The following is a 16,516-nucleotide window of genomic DNA, read 5'->3' as shown; positions in this document are numbered from 1 at the left end:
GGTATTCCTCCCCCAGATCTTAGGCAAGGTGGTGCAAGTTCTGACAGACCATGGCCATGTTCTATATCAACAAACAGGGAGGAGTTTGATCCTCTGCCCTGTGTCAGGAGGCCATCCGCTTATGGGACTTCTGTGTGAAGCATTCCGTCCGCCTAGAGGCATCAGACCTTTCGGGAGCCTGGAATGCACTGGCAGATCGCCTCGGCAGATCCTTCTCTTTTCACCACGAATAGTCTCTTCACCCAGAGATCGCCAGGCTCATCTTCCAGAGGTGGGAGTCTCCCCAGGGGACCAAGCAGAACAGGAAGTACCATCAGTTTTGCTTGCTGCCTGGGCGCAGTCTAGGCCCCCTCTCTGATGCGTTTCTGCTCCCATGGACAGGACTTCTGCTCCATGCTTTTCCCCTGTTCCCTCTGATTCACAAAGTCCTCCTGAGAATCAAGAGTAACAAGGCAAGAGTTATTCTCATAGCTCCAGCGTGGCCATGTCAACACTGGTTCGGCATGCTGCTGGACCTATCAGTAGCATCTCCTCTTTTGCATCCACTCCACCCAGACCTGATCTCACAAGACCATGGCTGGTTGCTCCACCCGAACCTTGCATTCCTTAACCTAACTGCATGGATGTTACATGGCTGAACCTAGAGGAGCAGGCCTGTTCAGAGCAAGTTCAACAGGTCTTGCTAGGTAGTAGGAAGCTTTGCACTGGGGCTACCTGCCTGGACACTGTAACGATGCGGCCTTTAGTAGGACACAACTGGGAGTATCAATTCAGGACAAATTGCTTAGAGCAGGGCAGTTACAGCTCAAAACTGGGTGTTCTTTTATTATTAAGGCATGCCAAACCAGCCAGCCAGAGAGTACTTTGGTTTTACCCCATTGGCTAACCATAAGTCACACAAGAAATTCCTTTAGGTGCTCCAGTTTCCCAGTATTGCCACCAGCACTGCTCTTCTTATGGGGATGACCAGTTATGAAAACCAATACCCCAGTAAAAGAAAAAAGGTTCTGATATCAAAGGACCAAGCCCCAGACCCAGGTCAAATGATAACTTAGATCTTACCCCAAATACACGCTTATAGCCAATTCTTATTAACTAAACTAAAATTTATTAAAAAAGGAGAGTTGGTTGAAAGATTGATATACATACAGACTTGAGTTCAATTTCTTGAGGTCCAGATACATAGCAGAGATGCATAATGACAGGTTTCAGAGGAACAGCCGTGTTAGTCTGTATTCGCAAAAAGAAAAGGAGTACTTGTGGCACCTTAGAGACTAACCAATTTATTTGAGCATGAGCTTTCGTGAGCTACAGCTCACTTCATCAGATGTTTACCGTGGAAACTGCAGCAGACTTTATATACACACAGAAATCATGAAACAATACCTCCTCCCACCCCACTGTCCTGCTGGTAATAGCTTATCTAAAGTGATCAACAGGTGGGCCATTTCCAGCACAAATCCAGGTTTTCTCACCCTCCACCCCCCCACACAAATTCACTCTCCTGCTGGTGCTAGCCCATCCAAAGTGACAACTCTTTACATAATCAAGTCGGGCTATTTCCTGCATAGATCAAGGTTTTCTCACATCCCCCCCACCCCCATACACACACAAACTCACTCTCCTGCTGGTAATAGCTCATCTAAACTGACCATTCTCCAGGTTTAAATCCAAGTTAAACCAGAACATCTGGGGGGGGGGGGGGGGTAGGAAAAAACAAGAGGAAACAGGCTACCTTGCATAATGACTTAGCCACTCCCAGTCTCTATTTAAGCCTAAATTAATAGTATCCAATTTGCAAATGAATTCCAATTCAGCAGTTTCTCGCTGGAGTCTGGATTTGAAGTTTTTTTGTTTTAAGATAGCGACCTTCATGTCTGTGATTGCGTGACCAGAGAGATTGAAGTGTTCTCCGACTGGTTTATGAATGTTATAATTCTTGACATCTGATTTGTGTCCATTTATTCTTTTACGTAGAGACTGTCCAGTTTGACCAATGTACATGGCAGAGGGGCATTGCTGGCACATGATGGCATATATCACATTGGTGGATGTGCAGGTGAACGAGCCTCTGATAGTGTGGCTGATGTTATTAGGCCCTGTGATGGTGTCCCCTGAATAGATATGTGGGCACAATTGGCAACGGGCTTTGTTGCAAGGATAAGTTCCTGGGTTAGTGGTTCTGTTGTGTGGTATGTGGTTGTTGGTGAGTATTTGCTTCAGGTTGCGGGGCTGTCTGTAGGCAAGGGGCTGTCTGTAGGCAGGAGAGTGAATTTGTGTGGGGGGGTGGAGGGTGAGAAAACCTGGATTTGTGCTGGAAATGGCCCACCTGTTGATCACTTTAGATAAGCTATTACCAGCAGGACAGTGGGGTGGGAGGAGGTATTGTTTCATGATTTCTGTGTGTATATAAAGTCTGCTGCAGTTTCCACGGTAAACATCTGATGAAGTGAGCTGTAGCTCACGAAAGCTCATGCTCAAATAAATTGGTTAGTCTCTAAGGTGCCACAAGTACTCCTTTTCTTATAGCAGAGATGGTGAGTGTAGTTGCCAAAAATTCTTTTAGAAATAGTCCATAGGTTATAGTTCAATGTCTCTATTCAGGGTGACTCTAGTCAGTGACTGGGGATCTCAATTCTTATGGCTTAAGGTTTCCCCTTCTTGAAACCCAAAGCAGATCTGAGATGAAGAAGGGTCGTGTCCCAGGATTTTTATATATTTCCAGCAGCCTCTTGGCCTGAGAAAACAATAGGCTTAACTTTCCGTCTCTCAAACATCATGGCAATTAGCATAGGGGGTAATTTATCCATTATACAGTTCAGATACAGGTTACCACAACCTTCAAAGAGACCTATAGACAATAATACTGTTTCACTCAAGTGTCTTCCTAAATGTTAATACTCCTTTTTTGATCTTTGAATCAAAGCCATAGTAATAGACACGACTTCTTTGCTTACAACACAAGACCTGAGCAAACAGCTACTCTTCTATCCCTAACAATGCAGGCTTGCATTCAAAGCTCTATTATTTACATATCTTCCTAACAAGTCTTTAAAGTTCAGCCATGGGTCATGTCAGTCTGTGAGTTAATTAACTCTTTCTGGCCCAGTGTCACCTTTCAGTAAGAAAGTATTACACTTAACGTCACAGACACATGGAAGCGCTTCTCATTGTGGGCATCTCAACGAGGTCTCTCTGGTTTATTCTTCCCTTCAGTCTATCTTGGACTACGTAATCCATTTGAAGCAGCAAAGTCTGGCCCTGGCATCTATCAAGGTGCACTTAGCAGCAATCTCAGCCTTCTGCCTGCCAATGAACGGCAGGTCAGTGTTCTCCAGTGAGATGACTGTCCGGTTTCTCAAGGGACTGGAGAGACTTTACCCTCACGTCTGCAAATTGATCCCTCCTTGGGACTTAAACCTGATTCTGTCAAGGCTCATGGGCCCTCCTTTTGAGCCACTAGTTTTGTGCCCTCTACTACTTCTCTCTTGGAAGGTGACCTCAGCCAGAAGGGTCTCTGAAATCAGGGTCCTTACATCAGAACCACCATACAGAGTGTTCTTCGGGGACAAGGTCCAACTGTGCCCCCACCTGGCTTTCCTACCAAAGGTGGTTTCACAATTCCATACTATCCAGGCTATTTTTCCTGCCAGTCTTCTTCCCGAAGCCTCACAAGAAGTCTGAGGATCAGCGGATTCACTCATTGGATGTTAGACATGCCCTTGTCCTCTATATTGAGAGAACTACATCCTTTTGAAGATTCATGCAACTCTTTGTAGCAGTAGTAGAAAGGATGAAAGGGCTTCCGGTATCAGCCCCAGAGGATGTCAGCCTGGATAACCGCATGTATTTGGGCTTGTGACGAGCAGGCCAGTGTTACACCTCCAGCCATCCTAACAGCTCACTCCACGAGAGCTCAAGCCTCTTCAGTGGCGTTCCTTGCACAAGTCCCAATCCAAGACATCTGTAGGGCAGAAACTTGGTCATCGATGCATACCTTTGCATCCCACTATGCCATCACTCAACAAGCTTGAGATGACCGGTTCGGAAAAACAGTGTTGCAGTAGCATGTCCATGAACTCCAGGCCCACCTCCTAAGCCCACGACCTGCTCTGATACCCCTCTGTTGGAGCTGACCAGCAATAGAGAACTGAAAGGGTGAGTGGCAGATGGCACCCTTATACCAGTGCATGAGTGCATGGCTCCAGAGGGTACTAGAGCCAGCCCGACAGATACCACTGAGGGGAAAATATCCTGCAATGGTGCACGTGGCGCCCACACTTCTAACATGGAATAGACATGAGCAACACATTCCAAAGAACAACAGTTATGTAAAGTTAGTAACCATTTTATCTGTTCAAGAGGTAAACATAGCTAAACTGCTTGGTAATTAAATGTAAGTAGGGTTATCAAGTGATTTTAAAAAAATTAATCACAATGATTAAGAAGATCAATCAAAATTGTCAAATTATGGCTAAACAACCAAGTAAAAGTGATTAGAGACAAGAAGACATCCTTTAAAAATTGGAAGTCCAGTACTAGTGAGTAAAACAGAAAGGAGCATAAATTCTGGCAAGTCAAGTGTAAAAGTATAATTAGGCAGACCAAAAGAGAATTTGAAGGACATCTAGCAAAAGACACAGAAATGAACAGCAAAAAATTAAGTACATCAGGAGCAGGAAGCCTGACAAGGAGTCAGTGGGGCCTCTGGACAATAAAGGTGCTAAAGGATCACTCAAGAAAGACACAAAGTCATTGCAGAAAAACTAAATGAATACGCGTATCTGTTTTCACTGCAGAGGATGTGAGGGAGGTGCCTACAACCTAGCCATTCTTTTTCTGTGACAAATCTGAGGAACTGCCCCCAGATTGAGGTGTCAGATGGCTTAGGAACAAATTGATAAATTAAACTGTGTAATAAGTCACCAGGACCAGATGGTATTCACCCAAGTGTTCTGAAGGAACTCAAATATGAAATTAAAGAACTCGTAACTGTGATTTGTAACCTATCGCATAAATCCGCTTCTACACCAGATGACTAGAGGATAGCTAATGTATGCCGATTTTTAAAAAAAAAGGGAGGGGGGCGGTTCCAGGGGTGATCCTGACAATTACAGTCAAGTAAACCTAACTTCAGTACCAGGTAAATTGGTTGAAACTATAGTAAAGAACAGAATGATTTGACCTATAAACACAATATGTTGGGGAAGAATCAACATGGTTTTTGTAAAGGAAAATCATGGCTCACCAATCCATGAAAAATCTTTGAGGGTATCAGCAAGCATGTGGACAAGGGTGATCCAGTTGATACAGTGTAGTTGGACTTTCAGAAGGGTCTGACAGGGTTTCGCACCAAAGGCTCATAAGCAAATTAAGCAGTATGGAATATGAGGGAAGGTCCTTTCATGGATCAATAACTGATTATAAGATAGGAAACAATGGATAGGTATAAAATCAGTTTTCACAGTGGAGAGGTAAATAGTGGGGTCCCCTAAGGATCTGTACTGGGACCTGTGCTGTTCAACATACTCATAAATGATCTTGAAAAAAAGGTGAACAGTGAGGTGGCGAAGTTTGCAGAGACACTAAACTACTCAAAGTAGCTAAGTCAAAAGCTGACTGAGAAATGGATCTATCAGAGCTGGGTGTCCAGGCAGCAAAATAGCAGATGAAATTCAGTGTTGATTAGTGCAAACTAATGCACGTTGGAAAAAACAATCCCAACTATATAGACAAAATGACAGGGGCTAAAGTGGCTGTTACTATTCAAGAGAAAGATCAGTCATTGTGCATAATTCTCTGAAAACATCTGCTCAATGTGTAGTGGCATTCAAAAAAGCTAACTTTGTTAGAGACCATTAGGAAAGGGATCAGAATGCCAAAATATAAATCCATGGTATGGCCGCACCTTGAATACTGTGTGCACTTCTGGTTTCCACATCTCAAAAAAGATATTTTAGAATTGGAAGAGGTACCAAGAAGGGCAACAAAAATAAGTGGTATGGAACAACTTCCATACAGGGACAGGTTAAAAAGACTGGGACTGGTCAGCTTATTAAAGAAAAAAAAAAAAAGACCCCTAGTAGGGGATATGATAGAGATCCATAAAATCACAAATGGTATGGAGAAAGTGAATAGGGAAATGTTATTTATCCTGTCACATAACACAATAGTTATGAGATTAATAGGCAGCAGGCTTAAAACAAACATACGAAAGTAGTACTTCACACAGCATACAGTCAACCGGGGATGTTTTGAAGGCCAAAAGCACAATGAGGTTCAAAAAAGAATTAAATAAGTTCATGGAGGATAGGTCCCTCAATGGCTATTAGCCAAGATGGTCAGGGACACAACCCCATCCTCTGGATGTCCCTAAATCTCTGATTGCCAGAAGCTGGGACTGGGCAACAGGGTTCTGTTAATTCCCTCTGAAGCTTCTGGCACTGGCCACTGTCGCAGACAGGATGCTGGGCTTGATGGCCCATTGGTCTGACCCAGCATTACTTAGGTGATTCATGACAAACTTAAGTTGGTTGGTGACCTTTAGTGCTGACTGTGACTTTCTATGAAGATCACAATGTTCAAGGGTTTTTCCTTCAGGTAACACAAATTTACAGCATTCACTGTAGCTTAATGCTTTTTTGACAGGAAATTTCCTTAAGTTTATGCATAAAAATTGCTCTGGCTGAGCTTGCAAGCTGTTTGGACTAAACAGCTTGTTCCTCTCCGGCCCCAAACCATCTCGTGGGTTTTCTCCCACTGACATGGGGACAGTAATGGATCTAGGATTTTGCGGTGTGGTGTGCAAATTTGTTTTGAGACAGTGAAGCAGTTGAGGTGTGTGTGGAATATAGCATTCATACCAACAAAAATCTTTGAGATCAAAGTTTGCATTTTCTAGCAATCTGTTCATGTTATAGGTCAACTCTTGATGAATAAAGGTCTCATAGTGACCTTAAACCAGCTTTGGTGGTGGTGGTGGTAACAATTTAAGTTTCAACCTTGGCGTAGATTGTACTACTAAAATGCATTTTTGAACAAAGTAGTACTGTATCTTCTTCTGGTTTGGCATTCAGTAGGTATTTAAATGAATAGCTGACTTGGATTTTGTTAGGATAAAATCTGGCTTTGATAAAAAGGGATGGAACTCAGGGTTGTGGTTTACCCAATCTTGGGGGGGGCAGGGAGAAGAATGGTTTGAAATAAAATACATCCCATGTGATGTGTTTAATTACAGTTATTCCTCAAACACAGACATAAACTTTATCCAAAATGGAAAACTATTCTGTGAAACATAAGTGTATTTGCTCTAATATATCAAAACACTTCTACCAATGTACTTGCTTTTTCAGCATCTAAACTACTACAAAGCTTGAGCCAAATTTATCCAAATGAGCTGAGAGCATTTCTGATGCCAAGTTTGCTGGACTGAAGTGCAGAAATCAATTCTAAATACAACACTTTGTTTTCAGTGGTTCTGTCTTCCATGACTTTATTTCCACAATTAACAATCATCCTCATGCAGCAAATTATGCTCAACCTCTTTCACAAGTATAGGCTATTGGTTTGAATTTTGGATCTTCAATTTTAACTATTGGAAGACAAGAAATGAACTAAATTATGTCCTCAGTAGTCAATTTATTTCCTCTTGTATAGACTCAACGGATGGCCTTGTGTTTGAGACAATCATGTTGGCTAAGTAATGGAAAAGGTTCCTTAGCTTTGATTCAGTTCTTGGTTTGTATGGGGTTTTTTTGTTTTGATTGGTTGGGGGTTTTTTGATAGTGATAGTTCTTGGAGCAAGACAGATTTCCACTGAGGATGTGACAGTAGTGTCAGCCTGTAATCTGACAAGTCTCTCAAAGCAACTGGAAAAGGTTTAAGTTCAGTGGCTCTCTGATGAGAAGCATTCCTTGTGTAATATGAATGCTGCTATTTTAATCAAAGTACACTACACTTCTACCCTGATATAACACAGTCCTGGGGAGCCAAAAAATCTTACCACATTGTATCGAACTTCCTTTGGCCTCGAGCATTTCCGTTAATAGTCACTTCCCACCTCCTGACTGTCCCCTCAGAACCCCCAGCCTGTCCACCCCCTCCCCCGCTTCTTGTCCCCTGACCGCCCCCTCCAGAGAGGATCCTCCCCATACCCCCGGTCCCTAATCACCCCCTACCCAACCCCCCGGCTCCCTGTCCCCTGACTGCCACGACCCCTATCCACACCTCCACCCCCTGACAGGCCCCCCGGGACTTCTACTCCCTAGCCAACACCCCCGTTCCCCATCCCCTGATCACCACACACCCAGAACCTCCAAACCATCCAACCCCCCCGCTTCCTGTCCCCTGACCATCCCCTGAGACCCTCTGCCCCTTATCCATCCCCTCGGCCCGGCCAGGCACCCTTAAAACGCCACTCAGAGGAGTGTGTCGGAGCCGGATGCACTGATCCGCTGGAGCGTGTAGCCCTGCCCCCCAGAGCGCTGGTTTACCACGTTATATCTGAATTCATGTTTTATCGGGATAGAAGTGTAGTCCTCATGCTCAGTGTGAAATCTAACATGGTAGTTGGATTCAAATGTAGTAGCAGTCTTCCTGAGTTTCTTGGTGTGTCAGTGAAAATCTGGGGCACCGGTTCTTTCAACCAGTCATTCACCAAGCAGTTGCTGGTTGCCTAAGAATTTATTTCCACAATATGCATTAGGCTGATCAAGTTTATTACTTTCTCAAACTCAAATAGCATGCTATGCACCCAGATATGGTTGTACCTAAGTTTGATTGTACGTAAAGTTCACCTCTCATTTTCTGATCAATATCCTTGTCATATTTTATTCTGCATCCTTGGATGGCATTTTCAGCAACTTGAATACTGTATATTTTTATGAACAGATCTTCCTAGTGTGGATGCTTGTAGTCCTTTTTAAGACATCTTTCATAAATGACTACATGAGTTTTTCTTTTAATTTTCCTCTGTTTGTTCACTTGCAGCATCTAGTGGACCTGCAAGTTTTAAAGCATCTGGAAACATATGGCTAGTGTTTTAAACAGGATTTTTTGCAATCCTAATGTGGCTCCCATTGAAGAAAATGGGGATTATACCCTTTTGGGCTAAATTCAGACATGTCAGAGTTCTGAGTATTACTCTTTGTTTAATTTGGCAGCTGGTGTTCTGTTCTTCCATGCTCCTGTTACGTGCTTTTACTTCTTTCTACTTAAATTTGCCTGGCTTATTGAGTTTTTATTCAGTTTATGTACCAATTGAATAAGTATTTTAATATACCACAAATTGGGTAAACCCATTTTAGTACCACATTATACCATTGCTGAATGAATTTGGCCCAGAGACTTCCATTTGAATTCCTTCTTCTTACTCTAAGACTTCATTTGACTGAATTAGTTTGTTTTATAAAGATAAACTATATTAGAACCAAACTAATTTAACACTAAAATATAATCTTGGCAGATAATTAAAGATTTAGGTCCTCTGAAACACTTAATTTAATGTCAATACTGTTGTTTTAAGGCAGTCATCAAACGTAAGGCATTGAGATTATTTTTATTTATATTGTGGGTAGCCCTTGAAAGCCAAGGCCCTATTATACAGGCACGGTATAGTATATTAAAGATTAATGGAATTTGTTCCCATTTCTTGGAACCTTTCCATACAGATATATCTGTGTGCTTTTGGTGGGGTGGAGGGGAGAAGCATTTGCAGAGTGGTTGTAAGGAGGGGAATGCAGTGATTAGCAGAAATGTTTTTTCCTAAAAGGGACAAGTCATTTGTTGTTTAAAAACACCCAAATGTTCCCTGTCGTCTTCAGGTAATATTGCACAATTGCAAACAGGAGGAGATATTGTTTGAGATACCTATTTGGTGTGATGCGTACTATACAAAAGTTTAAAAACTGCTGACCTAGAAACTTCATTCCTGTTTTTTTAGATGCTTCCTTTAAACACCAATATTCGACTCGCATACTCCAATGGAAAAGATGATGAACAAAACTTCATTCAGAATCTCAGCTTGTTTCTTTGCACGTTTCTCAAGGAACATGGTCAACTTATAGAAAAGAGATTAAATCTGAGGGAAACGTTAATGGAGGTAAGTTCTCTAGTGGCAGTTAATGTACTTTGTATGTCCTTGTGCTGGATGAGTACCTCAAATGATGTGTCCCTAGTGCAGTTACTTGAACTAAATCTGTAGCACTCACCACAAAAGAAATGCAGTTAGAGAAGTAAGTACTTGAGTTTCCTTCCCATAACTAACAAATACTTAAACCCCTGACTGAGACACATTAAAGATATTTCACTTGGTAACACCTGCTAATTGCACTTGGTAACACCTGCTGATTGCACTTTTATATGCAGTGACCTTACATTATTTATATCACGATGCCCAAAGACTGCAGTCATGATCAGGGCCCCTTTGTGCTATATGTACAAATTTATAGGTAGATACAGTTAGTGCTACTAAAGAACTACATGGTAAAACTTGAAAGCTGTGTGAGGGAGGGGTGTATGTATGTGTAATATAACATTTAGCTTTCGACTTAAACTATCCTAGTGTCTTCTCTGTATTTATCATAACCTCCGTAAAGTGAGCTGTTTCAAACTTTCAGTATTAAACTAAGCAACCTAGTTGAGGGAAGTATCCCATCATTATGTAATAACAGAGAGATACATTGCAGTAATACATGCCATTGGGGTAATCTTTACAGGTTAATAGTGGCGGTGTTATACCAATAAAAACCAGCAGGATCTTATTAAAGGGGAAAAGACAAAATGCCACATTTATTGTGAATACAGAAAGAATCATAGTAAGCAGTTAGTTATAGCTATAACATTCCATTCAATTTCATATTTATTCACACACACTCTCACACACACATTCTGTAAGGTTGTTGTTATAGGTACCAGCCTTAGAGTTGCTCATGCCAAGCCACTGGCCAGGTGGCCTGGACGTGAGGAGGGAGCAGGGCCTTGTCAGATGCTCATCTGATGCTGCTGGAAGTTGGTTTGCAGAATCAGACCCCAAAGTTCTCCCTTTCTAGAGTCCATTTTTATAGGAATTTCTTCCTATGCCAGTCTATGGGAATTGCTGCTTCATTCCTGATGGCACCATGCTGCCAGATGTTATCTTGTTCTTTGGTTCTCCCATTCTTGAGGCTGTCGGGTGGATTCCAGTCTGCCCTCTGGGGGTCCTCTGGTTATTTCCACTTGATGCCTTCTTCAGCCGATGGACACTGGATTCTTAGGCTGGCACCTCCCTGATCATTCAGTTATTATCCACACCAAGCATCCATCCACTTACATCCTCTATCTCTATTTTAATCACAATTATTAACAAAGCGAGATGAATACAACAAAAGGGTGGGGAGTCTCTGGGTGTTGCTTCTGTTGTTACAGACTATTGCTTTGAGAACAGACTCTGTCTTAGAATGTACTAACACAATTAGCAGCTTGCAAGTTTCACACAGAGAGGGAAAGAAACAGTACCAAAAACCAAGAGGCCTCTTAATACCCTGGAATTTAAACTATGGGGAATCAAACTCATTTGTGATTTTAATACAGAACTTCTTTAATATGATCCAACAGCGGAACTCTAAGCCCTATTTACCATGTACTCTTGGTGACCATATTTGCATTGCAGCAGCACCTAGGGTATGTCTACACTGCATTTACACACTTGTGGCTGATCCATGCCTGCTGGCTCGGACTAAGGGATCGCTTAATTGCAGTGTAGATGTTTGGGCTGGGGCAGCAGCCTGAGCTCTAGGATCATTCCACCTTGCAGAGTCCTAGAGCCCAGGCTGAACATCTACACTGCAATTAAACAGCCCCACAAGCCCCAGCCTGAGTCAGCTGGCACAGGCCAGCCATGGGTGTTTAATTGCCATGTAGACATATCCCTAGAGGTTGCAGTTAGAGATTAAGGCCTCATTGTGCTAAATGCTGTACATATGTTGTAGTAGTCAAAGCTTACAGTATTACTATAATTCTGCTTGCTCCCTTCTTTTCCTAGTTGCTGCTGCATTCCTTTTTCCTCTCAGTCATGAAATATAACTAAGAGCAATGCAGTGAAATAGAATAAAAGAAAATTTCAGTTGCAGTTGAAAAGGGTGTGAAACTGAAACCCTGGAAGATTTTATCAAACACTTAAAGGGCAATCTATCTAAGCAGCAAGTATAGAACAGTTACAGTGGAGTCCCCTGAGTCTGTTTGTAATCTAGACAGGCCCTTAGACTGGGGAATAATCTTGCAATGGAAGTGTAAGAAGCCCCATTTTTTCAATCATTTAAAACTGAACTGGGCAAGGTACTTGTGAATATTTTGCAGAAAACTGCTCTGCACCATCAGAAGTATTAGAACAGTGGTTCTCAATCTGTTTTGGCCCATGGCCCACAAGAACCTAAAAGATGATTCTAGGATTTGAGTCGTAGGATAGGTCTCTTTAGTCATGTGTTGCGATTCAAAGTTGTGCTGGGTGTCGGCTGTTCTGTGTTGCTGCTGCTTCTGCCTCTCTCCTGCTCAGCCCTTCAAACAACTAAGTATTTTCATATTCATGTGCAACTGCTTCAAAAGTTTTATGTGGAACTAGATTCACTTTCTGCCTTTGTTTAAGCACCGCTATGGATGCATATTAGCTGACATGGGTCTCCTGCTACTTCAACTGTTGTCCCACATTGTAGTGTGGTGGCCTTTTGAAATCTCCCTCAGTGCATTGCTTCTGGAAGCTGAACTACTCTGATCAGGGTTCAGAATATTGCAGCTGACAATGTTTAGGACAATGCTAGTGAGGACATAGGGCAGACACTGCAAAATATCTTAAACTGATTCAGCATAGCTAGCATGAATACGTTGAATTGTTTGTCGTTAAATTGCTTCAGTACAGTGAGTTTAGTTGCAAAAGATTCACATCTTTAGTAATGACAAGACCTCTTTTTGAGGTGTTCTTCATAGCACAGTTTCTTCATTCTGGCTTCGTAGCTCTGTCAGGTGCAACTGATAAGATTATATAGATTTGTTTTCTTCTTTAGAAAAAAATCAGTATTCTGAGAATCCAGGGACCAGATTTTTAAAGGTATTTAGGTGTTGCTTGGTCACCAAGTGTTGATGGAATTTAGACTAAGTGCCTCAGTCCCTGTTGAAAATGAGATTTAGGCTCTTAAATCAGGTGTTGCAACAGTGACCCAGCAAAGCCTGAATACCTTTTAAAAATGTGGGCTTAAGTCCCTGGGATGCTTATGAAACACTTCAAATCCTATGCAACTGCTTCAACTGGTTTTACAAAAGTTCTTAAAAACTGGTTGCGAAGACTCTGCTTTTGGAGTTTTAAGAACTGATTTATTCTTCAAGTGCTTGCTCATGTCTTTTCCATGGTAGGTATGTGCATGCTGTGTGCACTGTTTCTGGAGATTTTTCCCTTCGTGGAATCTGTAGGGTCGGCTCCAGTGCCCTCTAGAGTCGCGTACAGACGCATTGGGATAAGGGGCGCCACCGGCTTCGCGTCCTCTTGATTCCTTCTTACTACCCATGATGGTTGCTGGAACGATCCTTCTTGCTGCGGCAAGTGGTTTGGACTTTTCTCCATTTATTCTTAGTGTAGTTATTGTAGTTAGTTCTCAGTATTAGCGTATATACTAGTGTGAATAGTTGTCTCTGTCATCGAGGGACTTTTTGCCGCAGAGGCTGGGCATGTCCTGATCCCTGGGCTTCAAGCTCTGGGCCTCTTGCCACTAGCAAGCTAATGCAAGGTGAGTGACCTGTACTCTAGCTGTTTAAAGTGTCTGGGGGAGTCTCAGGTTAAAGATAAGTGCCAGATCTGCAAAAATGCAGCCCTCGCACGAGAAAAAAGTGTCCATCATCTGAATGTCCTACTCATGGAGGTGGCCCTCAGACCAGTCTCGGAACCAAACTGTTCCACATCGATGCTGAGCATTTCGATATCCATGCAAAGCACTCCCTCGGCACAGTGCTCTTTCTGCCACCGTTCCTCATCTCCGGTGCTGAGGAAGAAGCATAAGAAACAGGACACAGAGAGAGGGCGCTCTGTGGTGCAGGAAATGGACAGCTCAGTGAGACCCATGTCAGGTCACTTGTCCTCACCGAGCCACTGATGGCACTGCCAACTCCACTTAGAGTGCCTAGTCTGGTTTGGGACCCACCATAGACTCCTGGAAGCAACCATGGTGCTTAGGTGTCTGCCACCTCTTTCAACGCCAGAGGCATTTCAAGTGATGAAGGACCTGTCTCCCCCAATTCTGCCAACCCCACAAGGATCTCCGGCAGCCAGGACAGCCAGGGATAGGAAAGAGCAGGAAGCGCTGAGCTCCATGCCAGGACCAACCACCTCTGCACTGTCTAGGAGCAAGCCTTTCATGATCCTGGCACAATGGCCACTGATCCGCAGGCTTTTTAAAGGTGCATCAGAGGGCATTACACCAGTCTGAGTTCCAGATTCATCGCCTTTCTTGGTTTTGGACCATCTTGTTGCCCTTCAGCCAAGCATGGTCATAGATAATGTTGGACTATTGGTTACTCAGTACAGTAACAGTTGGTTCCACCCTCCAGTTTGTATCTACCCCTCCCTCCCATTCCCCACCCGAGTCCCTCTTCAGGGGCCCTTCTCACCAGCAACTCCTCGCTGGGGAGATGCAATCCCTCCTACTTGTGGGGGCCTGTAGTCCATTGGGGGGAATAGCCCCTCTCCAATCGGCCTCACTACGTCTCTGGGAGTCTGCCTGGCATGGGAAATGCAGGGCAGGTCTGTGATCAGGGCCAAATGACAAACACGGAGCCCAGCCCCTGGTCAGGGCGGGGCAGCAAAGAGTCCCTGGCTCAGGCTTGTACTCTGGCTGGGTAGCCAAACAGTCAGTTAGCCCAGGCCCTTGATCAGGGTGGGGAAGTAGAGTCTGAGGGCTCAGGCCTGTACTCAGGCTGAGCAGCAAAACAGTCAGGCCTCCTAGCTGTAGCAGAGGGTCAACGAGTGCAGGCTTCTTACCTAAGAGAGGGGGAGACTGCCACCCACGGGTTGGGGTGGCGTGGGGGGTGACGCAGGCCCACCCACTCCACTGCATCCCGGCCCAGGGTCCTAGCAGTGGCAGAGTGGTCTGCCACTGGGTCAGCGGGGATCATGACTGCAACTCACTGACTCACCTGCTGTCAGGATTGCAGTCAGATGGGGTGGTTACCCCGGGCCACTTCCTAACTCCCCCCTCAGGGCATTCCTGGCTCTCTAGAGGGTCGTCCTGGTCGTTGGGGAAGAGGGCCTCTGTCAGGGCTTGCATCTCCTCCATGTTCAGGTCTGTAAATGGTCCTGGCCAGTCCTCCACTTCCTCAGGATCTGCAGCAGCCACCCAGCTCTAGAGTTCGCAGGAGGATTCTGGCTCCTTTGGCGGCTGGGGCCTCAACTGAGTTCTCCGGCCCACCTTTTGTACTTCCTGTCCCGTCTACTGACTTCTGGCAGGAAAGTGGAGTGTGGCGTGGTTCCGCCCACCAAGGTTCAGTGAGGAGCCCCTCCCCCTCGGGGTCTGCAGGTGACCAATCTGCCTCGTTACAGGGTCATAGAAGAAGTTCCTTGAGAGGGAAGAGTTTTTTTGGTGTTGTTTTTACTCCCAGTATTTCCTAATCCCAAAGGCCAAAGGAGGCCTACTGCCCATCTTGAACCTGCATCACCTCAACAGATATCTCAAGAAACTAAAAGTTCCTCATGGTCTCTCTGGCCTCCATCATACCCTCCCTAGATCCAGGAGACTGCTACGCCTTCCTCAGTTTAATGGAGCTTACTTTCACATCTCTATCTTCCACAATCACCAAAGATTTCTCAGGTTTGTAGGGGGTCAACGCCACTACCAATTCACCGCTCTCCCCTTCAGCCTATTGGCAGCCCCACAGGTCTTCATGAAGTGTATGATAGCAGCAGCAGCCTTCCTCATCCACTAATGTGTCCAAGTCTATTCATGCCTCAATGACTGGCTGATCAAAGGTCAGTCACATGCTCAGGTACAGCACAGCATCAGTACAGTCCGGCCCACCTTCCAGGCACTGGTTCTGCTGATTAAACAAACAAAAGTCAACTCTCTGGTCCCAGCTCAGAGAATAGAGTTAATCGGGGCAGTGCTTGACTCGACACAAGCCAGAATCTTCCTTCTGGAGGCCCAATTCCAAACTTATGTCGGATCTGATATCCAATGTCACAGTTTATCCAATAATGACTGTTCAGGTGTGCCTCAAACTATTGGGACGCATGGCAGTATGTACTTACGTGGTATAGTATGTAAGGGTGCACCTCCAGATGTGGCTGACATAAGTCTACTCCCTGAGTAGACAACATTTAGACTCACTGTCCCACCTCCAGTCCTCACTTTCCTGACTTGGTGGAAAGACCCAGAATTGGTAATGTTAGGGGGTACCCTTTGCTGCTCCTCAACTGTTTGTAGCCTTAATCTCGGTTAGATTTAGGGTAGGGAGCCCACCTCAACAACTTCAGGACCCATGGCCTCTGGTCTGAAGAAGAAAT

At 44.2% G+C, this 16,516-nt stretch overlaps 1 protein-coding gene across 2 annotated transcripts in view; it reads left to right on the top strand.

Annotated features, from left to right (window-relative positions):
- Positions 1-16,516, top strand: part of XPO1 (exportin 1) — an 81,115-nt gene that overhangs the window by 34,723 nt on the left and 29,876 nt on the right. For both annotated transcript variants that reach the window (XM_048842767.2, XM_048842768.2), the window contains one exon: positions 9,941-10,099. In XM_048842767.2, the coding sequence (XP_048698724.1) occupies positions 9,941-10,099 (159 nt within the window). The remainder of the gene's footprint in view (positions 1-9,940; positions 10,100-16,516) is intronic.

Source organism: Caretta caretta, chromosome 3 (genome assembly GCF_965140235.1).
Source record: "Caretta caretta isolate rCarCar2 chromosome 3, rCarCar1.hap1, whole genome shotgun sequence".
In the NCBI taxonomy this organism is placed as follows: Eukaryota; Metazoa; Chordata; order Testudines; family Cheloniidae; genus Caretta; species Caretta caretta.
This window is presented reverse-complemented; position numbering and strand designations above follow the sequence as displayed.